This window comes from Eleutherodactylus coqui, chromosome 2 (assembly GCF_035609145.1).
Source record: "Eleutherodactylus coqui strain aEleCoq1 chromosome 2, aEleCoq1.hap1, whole genome shotgun sequence".
NCBI lineage: Eukaryota > Metazoa > Chordata > Amphibia > Anura > Eleutherodactylidae > Eleutherodactylus > Eleutherodactylus coqui.
Window position 1 is genome coordinate 25,236,728 of NC_089838.1, and position 14,213 is coordinate 25,250,940.

The 14,213-nt window shown below is 42.7% G+C and overlaps 1 protein-coding gene across 2 annotated transcripts in view; it reads left to right on the top strand.

The window, feature by feature from the left end:
- Positions 1-14,213, top strand: part of ABTB3 (ankyrin repeat and BTB domain containing 3) — a 201,269-nt gene that overhangs the window by 103,942 nt on the left and 83,114 nt on the right. The window contains exon 2 of one of the 2 annotated variants that reach the window (XM_066590499.1): positions 242-391. The exons of the other annotated variant lie outside the window; for it this stretch is intronic. Coding sequence (XP_066446596.1) covers positions 242-391 — 150 coding nt within the window. The remainder of the gene's footprint in view (positions 1-241; positions 392-14,213) is intronic. 2 annotated transcript variants of the gene reach the window in all.

Genomic DNA, 14,213 nt, shown 5'->3' on the forward strand with positions numbered 1-14,213 from the left:
CATTGTTTCTAAGCATTGTTCTTCCTAAACTGAGCAACATACAGAGTATAGGAATAGATATACCGATGAATGGAGCACCTCAAGGTGGAGTCCATGTCCGGCCTACGTATAAGTTCTCGAGTTGCTCAGTTCAGAAGGAACATTTGAGGTAGTCACTAACGTCTTAAGGATAATTAGCTGACCTTGATCTTGTAAGGGTAAGAGCGCAGCAATCTTATTTCTTTTGGTTTTGTATTTTCAGGAGTCCTCTGCCTTCCAGACAGTTTGAACCTCCATAGAGATCACCAAAGACCAAATAAACCAGGTGATGTACAGATGTTTAGCCAATCAGAACTGAGGACTATAGAGCAGTCTTTGCTTGCCACACGTGTGGGAAGTATTGCAGAGCTCAGTAAGTACCAGTATGTGAATATTCTTTCTTCCACTCCCCTCTTCCTTGTCTTCTACAACCACGTATTCCGTGGGAGACAGCCATGGTAACTGCAATATATGCAATTTATCTTAGTCCGGTGTAATTATGGCAATGCAACAAGGATGAATGAACCTGTCACTGTTACGCAAAATTGATTTTCATCAAAGGGTAAACTATAAAGTTTTTTTTGAGTTTAAATAGGAAAATCCCCCCCCAAAAAATTAAATATATAAATTACCAAATGTAACATAAACCGTATATATCTATCTGTATATACAGCATATATATACAGGGTCGGGCCTGAATACAGACCATTATAGACCTGGGTAAGTATCGGGAAATAGGAATAATTAGGAAATTAGACACACCCAGGTCGTTTCTGCTCTGTCTTCAGGTCCTGTGCTTGAGTTCTGATTCCCTCCGCACCTACAGTAAGGCCTGGGGATCTTAGAGTTGGCCACATGGGCCTATATAGCCCACTCAGTGGGAATCATAAGCGACGCTTAATGCTTTTCAACTGGTCGTAGTTGGACTGGCAGGCAATTTTCTGGCAAAGCCTAAAACTCCCTTTATACTTGCCGAAGTCCGTGTTTGATGAGTGCTGTTCACAATGACCAATGCGTGTTTACCTGGCCTTTTACATAAGCCAATTCAGACTCCATGGAAGACTAACGATTGTTCATAGCGGTCTTGTCGGTCTGCCTATATTCTCAGCAAGATAGCAGCATACGCACACCAGAAGAACTCAGTGAATAAATACGGTATTAGAACCAAGCTCATAACATCAATACAGCTCCAGAACCAAGTTCATATACTAAATACAGCACAAGGACCAAGCTCGGTACATAGATACAGCCACAGAAAGAACCTCATAACATAAATATAGCACCAACCAACCTCAGTACATAGATAAAATAGTACATAAATACAATACCAGAACCAAGCTCATGACGTAATCACAATAGCAGAAGTAAATGATTGTGTTGCAGGAGCACTGATGAGCTGACAATGGTGCCTCGGAATATCAGAGAAGACAGAACCAGGAGGAGGATGATTGATGTAGTCCACAAGATGCTGCTGCATGGAGAATAATCATCTAGCCGGGCAGACCTAAAGGGAGCAATCACGCCCAACCTACATCTGCCTGTGCCCCCCATCCTACAAGCTAGCAACCATGTGGTTCACACAAGCTAAGGCTGGCTATGCGTACATGCATCCCCCATTCACATCTATCACTGTTGAGAGCTCCTGAGAACTGTGGGTTTTACTGACTTCTGTAAAGATATGATCAACCATTGGACAAGCGATGGCTCGTTCATTGGCTGATCACAGTCCTGTTTACACAGGCCAACGATCGGGTGATTGAGCATTCTAATGTATGCTTGCTAAGCATCATTGGTCCATGTGAAAGAACCTAAAAGGGCTTGTGCCAAGGGCACATGAACACCATAGAGCAGTGTTCCCCACCATGACTCGGAAAGAAGAACTACTCAATGCAGGTGGACTGTGTGTAATTACAAGGCAGCCATTAATGTTAATGGCCGTGCAGTAATACTGCATTTCTTCTGCAGTAGGCAATGTCTTGCTGTCCCTAACTTTCCCCCAGCAAAATCAGCTTTTTGCCAAGTGTATCGGGAGCAGAACCCGGGGCGATCCACTGATCTCATCAAGACCCGCATTCTAAAAGAGGTTGTACATGTCAGCATAACACCTTTTTTGGCAATTTTTTTTGCCAATGTTGAAATTTCAGGCAAACCAAATCTGTATTGCGCCTTGTTGCAGATTCTGGTTTGGAATCCATGCACAGAATACATAGTTATTTGCATTATAATATATGTAAATATGGTTTTCAAAACTCCATTCAGAAAAAAATTAAGAGCAGGCTGCGTATTTGTATGCATAGCGTGAAAATCTGCAGCAAATCCACAGCATAATCTGCTCAAAACATACAGATATTCCCAGGAACGCAGAGAAAAAAAGTCCTTTAACCCTTTGCAATCCAATTTTGGATTCAGGGTTTCCTAGGGGGCTTTCTCTTTCTGCCATTATACAATGGCACCATCTGCTGGCTGGAGCCAGTACTGCGGTATGTGACATGCTGGAGAGGCTCCTGACAACAGAGCGGCCAGTAATCAACAGTAAGAATACCCTGCCGGATGTCTTCCGACATCTGAGCTGTATAGCCTTCAATCAGAATGTCTTTAGACGTCAGACAGTGGATTGGAAAGGGTTAAAGTCTGTCTTTTTAGTGGAAAATAATACTTTATAACTTTTTTTCTATTTCTTTTTTACTTCTAATCTATCACTTTCCATCTGTCTTTTATTACATAAGTACAGTATATACAGAAGATGTATAGTGCATAAGTAATTAGGACAATAGTGATTGTTCAAATATTATAAAATGCGTAAAACGGAAAAAAAAAAGGTTGGTCCGGTGTCGCCTGTACAGCAAAATGTGATTGTTCCCAGTAAGAGAAACCAAGTAATCTTATAGATATGATACCTTTTAATGGCTAACAAAAATACATGATGTTATAGCGAGCTTTCGGATCTTCTATGAACCCTTCGTCAGGCTTCATGAAAGTGTTTCATTAAAAGGTTTCATTAAGCCTGATGAAGGGTCCATGGAAGATCCGAAAGCTTGCTGTAACATCATGTATTTTTGTTAGCCATTTAAAGGTATCATATCTACAAGATTACTTGGTTTCTCTTACTGAGAACTGATCTTTTTCCCCATTTTAAAGGAACTCTGCACAAAAAAACTGATGTTATACCTAGTGCAGGGTGTAGGGGTGTACAACTTCCATCTTTGATGCCTTTTGGATCATGCATTGTCCTTTCGAGGTCTTGCACTGGAAATAATACAATATATTCAATTTTCCTACAGTGTTCCTTTAAGTATTACTTCTCTGGGGTACCTTGGCCTTCTGGAACCCTGCCTTTGGCTTGATAGAACAGTTCATCTTTAAGGAAACTTGAGTTAATAAATGAACAGCCTAAGTACTGGCACTAGTATGCTCAAAACAGGTAGTGGAACTCGTACATCAGGTTACCATGTGACTTAGGGATCACTTCCGTGATCGATTCTCAGAAATCTCCGAGGAATGCCAAAGGGGTTTGGCACCCTTACAGCCTGGAAACTGTTCCATTCAAGATCACAGATATGGCCATTGTGATCTATGACATAGCTGAAAAACTATATCCTTTAAGAACTATATTAGCAGATTGCTTATTTAGCTATTACACGTAATTCCACCATTCAGAGGATCACTTGCTTTAGATGATCACATAAATGACTCCAGATACATTGAACGTCATAGTAAACCTGGCAAGGATATACAAAAAAGTGAAAGGTCACCATAACAAAGATTAAAATGGGGCCCCCTTCTGGTACTAGTTAACATTACCACACCCCTAAACACTCGGGAAAGAAGGACTAGGTAATTGTTTGCCCTCATCTACTTTCTATGACCCTTGTTTGATGTTGGAGGAGAAGCAATTTCTGCTCAGTCTCTAGACATCCATTAATGAAAAAAGAATGGGGCTAGCCAGGGCCAGACTCCTTCTTTCTTGGGGTCCCATAGCCTTGGTATGGTCTGCCTTTATGGTACATATACCCTTGTTCGTAGGTTTAATAAAAAAATATATCTTAATGGTGGAATTATCTTAATTACAGAACGGCAATTATTTCTTCTTGGTTGAAAACACCCTGACAGTGACCTTTAAGATGGCTGCACCTAGCAGATAGAACCGGTTACCACAGAAACTAGATGAAGCAAATTGGTTATCTTGAATATAATGCAACGTAGCCATCCTAGTCTCCCTGGCAACTGACCTTGGTCAGTAGGCTGAAGTTTGTCAATTTGGAGTTAATAGAGGAGGGGGTCCTCTGGTCAGGATTCATATCTCTTTGCAGTTGAGAATGGTTACAGTGTCTCTCTCTGGAGGACCTGCCCTATCCTGGTTTACATGGATTTGAATGGGCACCGTGCAATGCTTAATTTCTCCTTTGGGGGTGCTGCAGGGAAACTCAACACTTACTACAAGTTTCCTCATATATTACAGCTGATCACTTTGTGATCTATCTATAGTCATGGGACTCTTTTAAGGGTACTTCTACATGGGACAACTGTTGGGCGCATAAGCTTTAACAGCTGTACCAACGATTATCACCCTGTGCTTTTATACAGAAGCGATAATCGTTCACTGAATGGAGGCGGAGCATGCTGGAGATCTCTTCTGGATGCCCGCCTCCATTCAGAGTAAACAGGCAGTAGTTCGTAGAAGAATGACTGCCTGTTTACATGGGCTGATAGTCGCTTTAATTGAACTAATGAGGTGAGAAGATACAACTGAAGGCCTTTGAGTTTGGAAACTTTTTTTTCTAGGGTTTTCATAATGAGTCTTAGTTACAGGACTTTAGTGTGTCACTTACCTTCAAACCTTCCTGTTATTCGCAGTATTTTCTCTCAAAACGCACCCCGAAAGAGCAAGTTTATGCAGACTGGTCTTTTTTGGGTGATTTTTATAGGTGTTACTCAGTTGTTCAAAGAGTGGAGGGTTGGTTAAAATGGTGTCCCCAACAGGAAAAAGTTATGGGCAATGTGCAGCACTCACAAGAGTTGTGACCATGATGGCATTCTTGAGATTGTTGCCTTACTTTTTGGTGGCGCTCACTGTACAGGAAGAGACTCGAAGGGTCTTCTGCTCCTTTCTTCAGTTGATGACCAAACATTGGCGACATATCTTAGCCATATGCCATTAATGTCAGTTCTGAGACAAGCCTTTTAAAGCCCACTTGGCTGTTACTGATGAACAATGGGGCAAATTTCTCAAAACTCGTGCAAGGTAAAAACAAAAGCAACCAAAGAAGTTACCTTTATTTAACTACATTCTAGTTACTGTCTAGCTGATGAAAGGTTTGATCCACCTCCCCTGGTGGTCACTGATAATCTGTACTCTGTGTATTTGGAATCAGTCGGGCAAATTGGGTCACTATGATAGCGCATGTATACGTGGAGACGAAAGGGTCAGCGATAAAGGGTCCGCGGGTCTTTTATCTGATGTATTTTAATCTTTCCATTTACTTCAGCCTTGTGTGAACTAAAATTAAACACAGTAGGACGCCGGGGTTGTTTATGGATTGTACAGGTAAAATGCCGTATCGTACCGGGCGATCTGGGTCAGCGTTTTTCAAAGAGCAGCAAGTTATTCAGCAGACCAGCACAAATGGAATAAACCAGTGGAAAATGGGTAAAAAAAGAGCCCCTTTGTTCAAACCACAATAGGATCTGTACCTTGGGTTAACCTGCAAAATCGTCTTGTAATCATACGTAGACGCTGGGTTCGCTCTTAGATCAGGTGATTTATCATTGCGGTTTCCTGGTTGAAAGGCCTTATCCGCCATATTTCCATGGTCTATGTGATCTACATTGACCAATGAACGGGCAGAATTCACGATTTCCATCGGAGCACGGGGACCGCTATGTGTTTTATAGTTTCTTGTTGGCGACTTCTTAAAGCTAAACAAGACATATAAACTTATGGTGGGATTTCAGACCTACGTATTGGCTCTCTGTTCTTACACGACTAGGAGGCTAAGTGATGCTGAACGTAAACTTCACATATTTCCTGGCCAGGGGGGTGATTTCTGCAAAGAACTATACACATGCAAGTGCATGGCCCTATTTATGTATACCTGGACACTAGAGATGAGAGAATGAGAGAATCTACTCGGTTCGGGTGTTTTTGAACTTGAGCACCGCTTTCTCCGAGTAACTCACTACTCGGACGAAAAGATTCGGGGGGCTCCCCCCTGTTCCCCACTGCTACCCCCCCCCCCCCCCCCGCTCCACCACGTGTGCACAAAAAGAGAAAAAAAAAATTGAGTACAAACCCAATGACATCAATGGGTTCCATTCTCTGCGTATAGTGCGCATAGATTTTCGTTCGTCTTAAGGAGCTTAGATGCCACAAGATAGCACTACTCCTGTCAGTCTAAGGCAAACATACACAAGGAGGGCAGCAACACATTAGTATGTGCAATGTGCTGTTACACCTCATGTGTATGCTTGGTTTTGCACTACAGCTGCAGAACAGCCACCGGCACTCATTTATTTCACTTTGTTTTGCATGTGCCATATAACCTTTTCTGATATTGCAGTTTGGGCCCATTTGCTTGAGTGAATATCAGCTGCAATACCAAACACAGCCACTAGACAGCAGTGGCGCTGTTTCTAGAAAAAAAAACTAAACTTTTCAAAATTTCTCTGACAACCCCTTTAACTTCAGTCATCACAATTCAGATCTGCTACGTCTATAACACCACATCCCTGGAAACCTAAAAATTAACTCTGAGGGTTGAGTCCTATTCCGAAGCCATGGATATTAATATGGAGTTCTTTTCAGAGGTGTAACTTGATGCTCCCATGCCCCTGTTCCAAATCTGCCCCCCTCCCACACCTACTAGGTGCCATGTATGATACTGGTTCCTTCATGTATGGAACAGGTGCCATTGGGCCCTCTGGGATAGTAGAACCTACCGTAGCTGTGCCTGCTTCCTCTGTACCCCTATAGCTGTACCCCTAGATTCTTTGCCGTTCTTTACTGCTTTGGGCTTCCACTTTTGGAAGGTTTTTCACTAGACTTTGGAAAATGATTTCAGGTATTTGGCCACAAGGCCATTAGTGAGGTTGGGTACAGATGTTGGGTAGCAATGTTGGACTCGCAGTAGGATTTCAGTCCAGAGAGGTTCAAGGTTGGAGCTCTATAGAAAGCAGTCGCTTCATCTTCACTAAACTCATCAAACCACTTGTTTTTCATGGGTTTTGCATTTTTCATGGGGTGCACTGTCATACGAGAACAGGAAGGCTCCTCCTCTAAACTGCTGCCACAAATTAGTGCTTTACATCAGTCCGGTCACCGCTTGGCACTGATTATGATGATCTCAAGCTTATGTGGGCTTCTTGGTTGTGGAAACCTAATCCATGAATCTCTTGATGAACAGTTGTGCTCACATACAGCTATCATTATATTATACCTTGTAGATCTGGGTTATATCTGTTTACTGTAAAGTTGTGTTGGATCCAATGTGGCCGCCATGACAGCCCCCACAGGCATGGTCACCCAGCTTTCCTAGAGTCCAAGGGAAACTTTTTATCATATAGTGCATAGTGGCCTTAAAAGAATCATGGCTGACGCCTTTGAGTGGCTCTATGGTCAGGTGTGCAATGAACGCTGGATGGGGAGCCACCGGGATACGTGAGTATTCAAGTTTTTCGTCATTTTAAGACCTTTTAACTTTTTTTATGTCCCAGAAAACCCCTTTAATAGAAACCGTGACTGATTTATTCAAAAAAATTGCTGCTCCAGTCCGGTTTCCAACCATCCCATTTGACCGCCGTTGTACTTGCCGAAAAAGTCAACTGATTGCAAGGATCCCAAGTGATGGACTCACACTAATCAACTATTGGTGAGGATAGGTCATCAATAGTTTACTACTGGAGAGCCCCTTTAACCCTTTCCAATCCACTGTCTGACCTCTGAAGACATTATGATTTAAGGCTGTACAGCTCCGATGTTGGAAGACGTCCGTCGGGGTTCTCTTACTGTATATTGCCAGCCTCTCTGCTGTTGGAGCCTATCCAATGTGTCACCTCATGCAGTACTGGCTTTAGCCAGAATATAGCGCCGTTGTATAACGGCAGAAAAAGAGTAAGCCCCCTAGGAAAACCAGGATACAAATTGGATTGGAAAGGGTTAAAGGGCTCGCCTTATCATGAAATCCCCCTTAATATGAGGTCAGGTAATCAGAATGGGTCCAGCTCCAGGGCTCCCCAACAACAGGTAATCTTGTTGCTGGATGCTCTTTTTTCTTGCAACGGCCTCTACATGCAATGTGCGGTGGAGTCTTACGGGTGGCAATTTAGCTCATGGGTGGGTCCTGACCAGGGGAACTTCCTGTATATTATCCATATGCTCTAATATGGCATATGTAAAAGGGTTATCAAGGGGATTATGCTTTTCAATGCCTCTTCTGCTAGGTTTAATTCCTAGTTCTATGACTGTCTCTGTACACATGCCCCAACCATCCCGGATCTGGTGGGACGGTCCTGACTTTCGTAACATGAGGTGGTCGAGATACAGCTGCAGGTTTCTCATTTTAGCCATGAAACACTCAAATGGGAATACCCCTTTAAATTCAAGTCCCCTAGTGGGATAACAATAAAACGTGCAAAAAAGTTCAATACGATGTGAAAAAAGATAAGTAAAAAAAAACTCAACCTCCCTTTTCTCTTTATTTAAAAAATGATGACAGGGCAGGTGAGGGCCGCCCTGCTGGGATACAATGTAACACGTATAGATACATATTTAACGGTTCTCAAGGAGCGAGGCGAGCTGTGAAATATCTCCAGTCTCCCAGGGCTTCTGTAGCAATATGAGAGAAGAGGTTTTGGAGGAATTGTAGCCGTCTGGGTTGTGCTGTGATCTCTGCAGTCTCGTCATTTCATCTGCTGTAGAATCAGAGCCGCCCGCACCCGACACCACAAAATGGCTCTGTGATTGACCATGATCAGAATCCTGCCGCAGCATCGCCTCTCAAAATAACTTGTGTCTGACAGGACCTGCCAAGGTATTGACTCTAGTATCATGCACATTAAATTGAGAACATTCCACCGCACATCTATCATTACCTCCAGTCAGGAGCAGAATGGGATAGACTTGAATAAATGGGACAATCTATTCAAAGTGCAATATCTATTAAAAGGCAGAAATAAAAAAAAGCAGGACTGTAGGGCAGTGTTTAATGCCAAATGTCTGCAATTGTTTGTTAAACTCAGTTATCTATCTATCTATCTATCTATCTATCTATCTATCTATCTATCTATCTATCTATCTATCTATCTATCTATCTATCCCATATCTATCTATCTATCTATCTATCTATCTATCTATCTATCTATCCCATATCTATCTATCTATCTATCTATCTATCTATCTATCTATCTATCTATCTATCTATCTATCTATCTCATATCTATCTATAATCTATCTATCTTCTCATATCTATCTATCTTATATCTACCCTGTTTCCCTGAAAATAAGACATAGAATGATTTTCCAGAATTTTTGAGGATGCAAAATGATTATTTGAGGATGCTTGAAATATAAGCCCTACTTCAAAATTAAGCCCTGCTAACAGTTAATTAAAAAGCCAATTTAAAAAGTTTCCAGGCAGCTATACATGTTAAAAAGTTAAACCTTTTTGAACAAAAATTAATATAAGACACTGTCTTATTTTCAGGGAAACACGGTATCTATATCATATCTATCTCTCTATCCCATATCTATCTATCTATCTATCTATCTATCTATCTATCTATCTATCTATCTATCTCATATCTAGCTATCTCATATCTATCTATCTCTCTATCCCATATCTATCTATCTATCTATCTATCTATCTATCTATCTATCTATCTATCTCTCTATCCCATATCTATCTATTTATCTATCGATCTCATATCTGTCTCCTATCTATCTATTCCATATCTATCTATCTATCTATCTATCTATCTATCTATCTATCTATCTATCTATCTATCTATCTATCTATCTATCTATCTATCCCATATCTATCTATCTCATATCTATCTATCTATCTCATATCTATCTATCTCATATCCCATATCTATCTATCTATCTATCTATCTATCTCATATCTATCTATTTATCTATCTATCTATCTCATATCTATTTATCTATCTCATATCTATCTATCTCATATCTATTTATCTATCTCATATCTATCTATCTCATATGTATCTATCTATCTCATATCTATCTATCTATCTATCTCATATCTATCTATCTATCTATCTATCCCTTATCTATCTATCTATCTATCTCATATCTATCTATCTATCTACGTATCTATCTATCTATCTCATATCTATCTATCTATCTATCTATCTATCTATCTATCTATCTATCTATCTATCTATCTATCTATCCCTTATCTATCTATCTATCTCATATCTATCTATCTATCTATCCCTTATCTATCTATCTATCTATCTATCTATATATCTCATATCTATCCATCCATCTCTCTTTTTCAATCTACAGTACCTGATATCTCTGTATTCATCTGTCTGTCGCAAAGAAAAATCAATGCATGATTGTAGAGGTATTCCTCCTAAGAAGTATTGCTTCTAGGATAGTCTATGTTGCTATACAAGGCACCATACTGCACCACTAGGGATGAGCGAGCATACTCACTAAGGGCAATTACTCGAGCGAGCATTGTCCTTAGCGAGTACCTGCCCGCTCGGAAGAAAAGATTCGGGTGCCGGCGCGGGTGAGCGGTGAGTTGCTGGAGTGAGCAGGTGGAAGCGGGGGGAGAGAGGAAGAGAGAGCTCCCCTCTCTTCCACCCCGCTCTCCCCCGCCGCTCCCCGCCCCCCGCCAGCACCGAAATCTTTTCTTCCGAGCGGGCAGGTACTCGCTAAGGACAATGCTCGCTCGAGTAATTGCCCCTAGCGAGTATGCTCGCTCATCTCTATGCACCACATAGTAGTATAAGCTTCATGTGTGAATGGACTCTTAAGGTCCATTTACACAGGGACGAGTGTGGGGCAAACGATGCCTGATACTCGTCCCTGTCTCTATGCTTCTGTGCTCCTGCACAGGAGCTAGCAGAGCTGGCTGGGTCATGGGGCAGCCAGCATGGGAGCGGGGCAGTGCAGGGCATTTCTCTCCTCTCGCTCCCCCGCCCCCCTCTATTGAGATAACACAGCGGTCGTTCACTACTGAACGGCTGCTGTTTAAACTGCACGATGAGCTCATCGTTTATGCAGCATAAAAGATCAGTGATGAAGCTGATCGCTCATCGTGCAGTTTAAACAGCGGCCGTTCAGTAGTAAACGGCAGCTGTGTTATGTGAATGGAGGGGGGCGGGGGAGCGAGAGGAGAGAAATCCCTGCTAGATCCTGTGCAAGAGCTGTGTAAATGGGCCTTTAGTCATCCTGCTAACATTTTGGATTGGTAATTTTTAATTGCCACACATAATTTATGTGAATTGTACCCCAAAGGTACCTACAGTCTATTCAAACAATCAACCTGGTGTCACCAAAGTCTGCTCAGTGCAATACCAGGGATTTCTGGACAAAGTCCTTTAAAAGAGACTGTCACCATGTTTTTACAGCCCTCACTTGAGAGCACCACAATTTAGTGTCTGTCACACTTGTGATATGTCTGCTGGGTGTATCTGTGCAGTAGTTTTGGAGAAACTTGCATTTTATTAGTAACAGCCAGACACAGAAGTAGTCCTGCATATTCATGAACTGCAGCCTGGCCACACCCACCCCGCCTTCCAGCTAATGATTGGCCGCTCTCTCTATGCACAATGCTCAGTAATAGATAACAGCAGGCAATCAGTGGCTGGAGGGTGGGGTGGGTGGAGCTCATTAATATGCAGGACTACTTTAAGTATGTATCTACTGCTACTTATAAATGCAAGTTTCTCAAAAACAGATCCACACAGCAGACATATCACTGTAATTGGTGTGACTGTCACTACCTTGTGCTGCCCTCAGTGAGGGGTGCAAGAAGATGATGACAGAGTCTCTTTCAGGCTGATGGCAGGCAGGGACGGATGTTTTCCCATTTTATGCTATTTCCAAGACCCTTGACCCGATTCCAGAGAGGGGAGTGCTGCACAGGCTCTTGTCATGCAATAACAGATTGATAGGACTCACCATTGCTGGGCCCTTGGACTATCTATCTCCATTACTCTGCCTATATGAAATTTATGGTCTTGATTGAAGCTTTTTGTCGCGGCGGACCACTTCTCCCATGCTACTCGGTCTAGAGTCATGTGTCGTCATCCTGCAATAGCTGCATGCTGTGTCTTCTCCACCACTGGTAGTCTACTGTCTGCTTTTAGGGCACGCATGTGCTCCTGCCCTTCACTTCAAGGGCCGGTGCCCTCAGTCCTAGCAGGTCCTAATGGATAATGCCTATGCAATTTGCCCTATTAGCCCATTTTTTGATTTTTGACTTTTGCCCTGTTCCTAAGAATTCTGACTTCTGTTCTCCCTGACCTCTGCTTTGTATTCTGGACTTTGTTGTTGCATGCTGCCGGCCCGACCTGCTGCTTGAAACTCGTTATTTTCTTGATACACACCTGTTCACACCATCAGATACCGCGCCTAGATCCAGAGCAGCGTCAACAGCCACACAACCGGGACTGTGTCTAATAGTTTGGGTTCCACAGCAAAGACTATATTCCATTTGGAGGGGTCAAGACTGAAAACTGGGATTCCCAACGTGCTGCCCAAAGCCAAACTGGAGGGATGGAAGGACGGATCCACATCCACCTACCTGACACGTTTTCTACATTTGCACCTATTTCCCAGCAGGATCCTTATCTCTGTAGTCCCTGCGATCAAACATTTACCTGTTCTTCTTGCTACACATAATCATTTCTTTTCCAGCTCTGCCGGCTCCTGTGGATCTGGACTCTTGTTCAATACTGCAGAGACTGCTGGCTGAATCTCATTTTTCTTCTGCAGGCTAATAAATAGTAGATCCCGGTGCGTTCGCTCGCGGGTCCTGCTGTGGGGATGTGAGATTGTGGCTGCATGCCAGCTGAATATTGAATTACAGGGTGCATGCTACATTCAATGAAATGCGTAGGAGCACTGATTTTATATCAGAAGGAAATGGAAGCAAACCAACGGATAGTTCTCTGCTAGATATCTAATCTGTACTAGATATTCTAAGAAAAACTCTCAAATGTTGAGTGGGTAGTGCCACTCTCTACACCCACGTTGGCCCCATCTGTAACATTAAGAAACAACTTTTCCTGGAACAGTCCAGTGCCAGGAAAGTAACATAATCAGATAGAAATTCCATCTGAAATTTTAGTATTGGAAACTATTTCCATTGGGCACACCCTGGCAGAACTGATACCTCTGTTATGTCTAGTGCTGGATCGGAGGAGGAGGGTGCGGGACGGAGTTACAAAGAACACCAAAAAGATAAGAATGTTATTACTATGTATTATATCACTTATGATGGCTCTCATTAAGTATTGAAGAGCTTACAGTGCATGAGTATTCTGCGTATGTGGTGCCTACAGCGCATGAGTATTCTGCGTATGTGGTGTGCCTAGAAGATTACTCTTGGGGTTCCAACTGGTGCAGCCGTTCTGAGGCCTGCACCAGGCTTGCAGGCCAGACCAGGTTTTGGGTGTGCCCTTGCTTCTCCTGGAGCTGAGGGGCGTGGTAGTTGCAGGAGTAACGTCAGTCAGCACCTGGTGCTGAGTAGCTTGGCTCCTACTTAAACTGTGCCAGCATGATCTCCTGTGCTGCTCAATCCTTCAGTTACCTGTGGACAGCGACGGAGGAACACACCTTGGCTGAAGCTCCTAGCTAAGTTCTTTTATGCTTTGTTGGTTTTCGGTTTTGTCTTTCTGTTGTGCCAGGGCTCCCCTATAGGGACTTGTCAGTGGCCCAGGCACGCGTGCAGGCTCGCACTTGTCAGAGCGGTCGGTCCGCCGAGTAGGCAGGGCCCCCTCCCGGGTTAGGGGAAGATAGGGAGAGCATTCCCCTTTAGTTTGTTGTTTCCTTTTGCACAGTTGTGCCTTTTGTTTGTGTTATTGAAGTTGCATGTCCTGAGAACGCAACACCAACCTTTATAATTCATTTCTGGTTATTGAAATAGGTGAACTTCTTCAGGGAGTCATCAGATGTTACAGCTATTTGATTCTAATATGATATTCCAGGCAAAGCAAAAAAT